Raw genomic sequence first — 5,636 nt, 5'->3', positions numbered from 1 at the left:
CCGCAGGTTGACTCGAAGCTATGGCAACTATTGCAAAATAGTTTACATTAAAAAAAGCCCTGTTTCTTTACATTTTTCAGTGAACCTGGCCTGATTCTTGTAGCATTTCCAATTTTGTGGTAATTTTGAAATAAGTTAAGGTACTTTGAGTTGCAACACTTTTCTCTAAAACTTTTAATAAAGTGGAAAGTTATTTCAAAATACAACGATGTTCTTCAAAATATCCTCCCGAATGTTGTATATTTCATTTCAAATTTGACATACAACAGTGTAGGGAAAAAAATCGCTCTCCTGAAAAACTTCCTCTTTTGAGTTACCACGGTTTAGTTTCAAAGCGACGTTATCTCCTCCAAGGTTTTGTTGCAACTGGCACGCTTCTACACTATTTCCTAAAACCAAGATGGTGAATCGCGCCAATTCCATAATGATTTATCTGCTCTCTAAATTAATTTTATGGAACTATGAAGATAGCACGTTGCTTCTCTGAAAGGGTGATTTTTTTAAAACACAAAATGACCCAAATATCTCATTTTTCGACTTTTTTGAGTTATTACGGTTTAGTTTCAAAGCGACGAAATATCGTTAATAAAACTTAAGTATTCGTTTTTTTTGGCTTCTTTTTCTTACCGTATCCTACAATCAACCACTAAAAATTTTCTTATAAGCAGTTTATATTCAAAACTATAGCATTCCTTTTGTTTTGAGCTATGAAGATAAATTAAATTAAGTTAAAAAAAAACATTGCAATGATATATTGAACAAAAGTATACTTATATACTGCAACACTTTAATTTGTAATACCCTGCATTTAAGAGATTTCAAAAATATGGAAATTTTTAAATTTATCAGTGTGTTGAACTATGAGGCACGTCCGTATTTTGCTTCATATCATACTAAATTACTTTACATACCCAAAATGTAAAATGAAAAAAAATTGTTCAAGTCATTGTTAATTCAAATTTCCCCGAGGCAATTCTAAATGTTAATTTTGTTCTAAATGTCAGTATTCAGACACACAGCAGAAGTTTAATATGAAGTTGTAAAATGCAAATATATATATATATATATATATATATATATATATATATATATATATATATATATATATATATATATATATATATGTAATACAAAAATTAAATACTTTTGTATTAATAAAAGAATTAAAACTCTTTCGTTTTCATAAAATGTCTTTGTTAAAGAATAAGCGTAGAGAGATTCTATTTTGGGAATTCAAGGCTGAAAACATACCATTGAAATATAAATAGATTTATATTTCAAAGGAAGAGTTATTTTTAGAATCGTTCCCTTTTTCAATTCCATATAAGGAAGCAGAAATGATTTTCCTTAATGCGTAAGGTTACAAGGAATGTACGAAATGTGCCTTTTTACTTCAAATCTATGTTGGTATAAAACGTAAGAACGCATTGTTTTGCGTGTCCTTTTCATCTTGATGTGATCCTGATAAGCTGTTCCGGGATTGTCCAGAGTCTTGTTCACTCCCCCTCCTTTGCAGGAGTGGGGACGTGAACTGTTAGCAATACCATTTAAATAAACCTGTTTAGAACGTCTGATGGCTTAAGACTGCAATTATTTCAAGCTAAATACAACACTGATAACAGGGTTGGAGCCCTGTTATTACACACACACACACACACACACACACACGCACGCACGCACGCACACACACACACACACACACACATATATATATATATATATATATATATATATATATATATATATATATATATATAAAAGTTCAAAATGAAGAATAAAACAAAAAAAATTATAGACATATGAAAAAAAAGGGGGGGAAGTAATAAGTAAAAAAATAACAAACAACATTTTATTTAAAAAAAAAATGAAATGAAATGTTAATTAAAAAATCGGAAAAAGAGATATAATCTTTTCTTCAGCCCACACGATTATATCCGCAAAACAGAGTGCTTTCTGATATTGTATTAATAAAGCCAAAGCAAAATATATTTATACAATAGTGTGAGGAGCACTCAAAATTTATTTTTATAAAATAACTACAAATAAAATAGATCATAAAAAGTAAAAATAATATGTAATAACAGATAATAAAATAAAGTAAAAAGAAAAAACATTAAAAAGGGGGAACTATAAAGCGAGTAGCAAAATCATAACAACTTACATCAGTGTGTTCCAAACTGTGGGGCGCGCCCCCCTAGGGGGGCGCGAGACTGTTGCAGGGGGGGGGACGCAACTGATTCCAAAATATCATTTTCGAATACAAACCAAAAAAGTCGAATAGGTGTCAAAAAAATTAATCAGAAAAACGGTTATACGTAATCCACAATCCTCGCCACGAATTTCTCGGGTATAAATGCTAAAAAATCCATCCATACTCTTGCTGGAACGAAAACATCTTGCTTTCCCGTTTGGAGCCGAGCGCGAGGAAACATTAGACACGCACTCGGATCATCCCGGGTATTCTCGTGGTTACTCCCGCCAAACTTCAGTAAACAGAAGCAGGCAGCAGGCTCCGACAAGGCTTATGAGCCAAGGCCGTCGTTAATTCGACGACGTTAGCGCTCATTACATCTGGTGTGGAACTATCATCAATTGCGGGCGACTGCGGGGTTTTTCAAACTCGGACGACGCGACTACACCTGGATGCTTGCGCCCAGACGAGAGCAGACACGCGGCATTTCGTTAAGAAACGTTGGTTAAACTCGACCGTTTCCACGCAGATTGTCTACAAACTCTACAAACTCGCTTTGGTACACTTCTAAATTAATATTGAGGTAAATTTCAAAACTGTTATAAAGTATTTTTATTTGATTTAAAATAATAACCCTTTTAGATGGATAAATATGTAACTGGGTTGAAAAGAAAATTGAATGAAGCAGAAGCAGACGGCAAAAGAAGAGGTGACGAAAATAGCGGAACATCTTCGCAAAATAGTTAACCTAAATGTAGAAAATATGATCCAATGTACTTATCATTTGGATTTACATGTAAAGTCATTAATGGTCAAGAACGACCAATGTGTTTGCTGTGTCTGAATACTTTGGCCTCAGACAGCATGAAACCAAATAAATTAAAACGGCATCTCGAAAACGTACATGCAGATCACGTTGGCAAGACAATAGAATTTTTCCAAAGAAAATTGGAGAATTTAAATAAACAAAAAGAAATGTTTTCAAAGACCATGTCTGTTACACAAAAAGCATTGCTTGCGTCTTATAAGGTTTCTTATAGAATTGCTAAATGCAAAAAACCCCATGTAATAAGAGAAACTTTAGTGCTACCTGCAGCTATTGACATGGTAGCTACGATGCTAGGTGAATCATATGCTGATCAACTTAAAATCATTCCACTTGCAGATAATACGGTGGGAAGACGAATATCCGATATATCTGAAGATCTTTGCGATCAATTAATAGAAAAAGTAAAACTATCTTCTTTCGCGTTGCAAGTAGATGAGGCTACAGATGTTCTTAAGGATGCACACTTGATTACATATGTAAGATATGTTGTGGAAACTGATGTTAGAGAAGACATGTTATTCTGTAAACCTATTGAAGGCAATACTACAGCAAGTGAAGTTTTTAATATGATTGATAAATTTTTCAATGAATATAACATTCTGTGGGAGAACTGTGTTGGACTATGCACAGATGGAGCTCCATCTATGGTAGGAAAAAACGCTGGTCTACAGGCACTAGTTCGAAAGGTGGCTCCTCGGGCAAGTTTGACGCATTGCATGATTCATAGACAATCACTTGTTTCAAGAGATATGGGTGAAGATTTACTAACAGTATTTCAAGTTATTATAAGAGTTGTAAATTTTATCAAAAATAGCCCATTAAGAGGAAGGCTTTTCGCAAAATTGTGTAATGACATGGGTTCAGAATATACATCACTTCTATATTATTGTGAGGCACGTTGGCTTTCTCGTTCCAAAGTACTTCAAAGGGTGTTTGAGCTAAAAGAAGAGATCGCCATATTCCTTACTGATAATAATAGAGATGAAGCAAACTTGTTTTATGACACGAAATTCCTTGTAAAACTTGCGTATTTAGTGGATATTTTTCAAAGACTCAGTACTTTAAATAAATCAATGCAAGGGCCTCAAATTCATGCTTTTGTCCAGAAAGACAAGGTTACTGCATTTATGAGAAAATTGGAACTGTGGATAATAAGTTTGAAAAATAATAACTTTGACATGTTTCCCACTTTTAAAATTACCTGTCTTGCAGATGAAATAGAAGAAAGTAAAGTTCTTATTAATAAACACTTGACCAGTTTAAGGGAGCAATTCTCGTTTTACTTTAAAGATCTTGACATGTCCAAATATGAATGGATTAGAAACCCGTTTGTGATTGAAAAATATGATGATTTTGGCCTTACGACAGCAGAGCAGGAAATGATAATTGACTTATCTAGTGACAGCACATTAAAGCAGATGTTTCAACACGAAAATAATATTGTCACGTTTTGGTTACGAGTAAAGGACGAGTTTCCTACTTTAACAAATAAAGCTTTAGAAATTTTATTGCCCTTTGTAACATCTTACTTATGTGAAACTGGGCTTTCTGCAGTAGCTGTCTTAAAGACAAAGTATCGATCTTGCTTAAAGATTGAAAAGGAACTGAGAACCGCGATATCTACAATGATACCACGGTTTGACAAAATTTGTTCTGAAAAACAAGCTTACCCGTCACATTAAATTTTTATAATGTTGTATTAATGTTGAATTCTATTTTTTGTACTTTTGTAAGATTTGTTTTTATTACATTATATTATTATTTCTTAAAATAGATAATTATTTTTTATGTATTTTTATACATAATATTGTATATTATTTTGTAGCCCATTAAATAAATTACAATATCAGATGAGTGTTTATGAAAAATAATTTGATTGTTAAATTGGATTGTTAGAAAAATTAAGGGGGGCACAAAATTTTTTTTTTTCCAAAGAGAGGGGCGCAGGTACAAAAAGTTTGGAAAGCACTGACTTACATGGACGAATATTTTTCAAGAATGATTTAAAAATGTTTTCGCAGAAAGATTGCCAGATTACAAAATATGAAAACAAAAGCGCAAATTGAGTGTAACAAGAGGGTTTTAAAGTGTCGTTCTTACTGCACTGCTGCAGTGATTTGTTATTCTGAGTTTTGATTTGTTAGTTACCAAGGATGGGCCCGAAATGGATGTGCGCAAAGTAATATTATACTGGATAATTTTAAAAATTGATCATAAATAGTTTTAGAAGATAGATGTTTATTTAAGAAAAAATATAAAATAGAAAAAAGAAACATAAATTGCCTGCTTTGCAAATAATTTTAGCCGCGGATTTGCACGATATGGATTAGCACATAGAAAAATATTTAAATTATCAAAGAAAAAATTTTAATAGATAATTTAAACACGGATTTGCCCGAAATGGATTTGCACATGGAAAAATTAACAAAGAAAAAATTTTAGCAGATAATTTTAACCACGGATTTGCCCGAAATGGATTTGCACATGGAAAATTTTATAAATTAATAAAGAAATTTTTAGGAAACAATTTTATCCACGGATTTGCCGGAAATGGATTTGCACATGGAAAAACTGTATAGATTAACAAGGGAAATTATTTAGTAAAGGAATTTTTAG

General features: G+C 32.3%; 1 protein-coding gene across 1 annotated transcript; it reads left to right on the top strand.

Moving 5' to 3' along the window:
• The first annotated feature begins 3,181 nt into the window (after window positions 1–3,181).
• Window positions 3,182–4,702, top strand: LOC122269196 (protein FAM200A-like). Its single transcript, XM_043041133.3, has one exon. It carries the CDS (start codon window positions 3,182–3,184, stop codon window positions 4,700–4,702), a length of 1,521 nt encoding a protein of 506 aa, XP_042897067.3.
• Window positions 4,703–5,636: the final 934 nt, after the last annotated feature.

This window comes from Parasteatoda tepidariorum, chromosome 5, assembly GCF_982258835.1.
Source record: "Parasteatoda tepidariorum strain Cologne lab strain chromosome 5, Ptep-v5.0, whole genome shotgun sequence".
NCBI lineage: Eukaryota > Metazoa > Arthropoda > Arachnida > Araneae > Theridiidae > Parasteatoda > Parasteatoda tepidariorum.
This window is presented reverse-complemented; position numbering and strand designations above follow the sequence as displayed.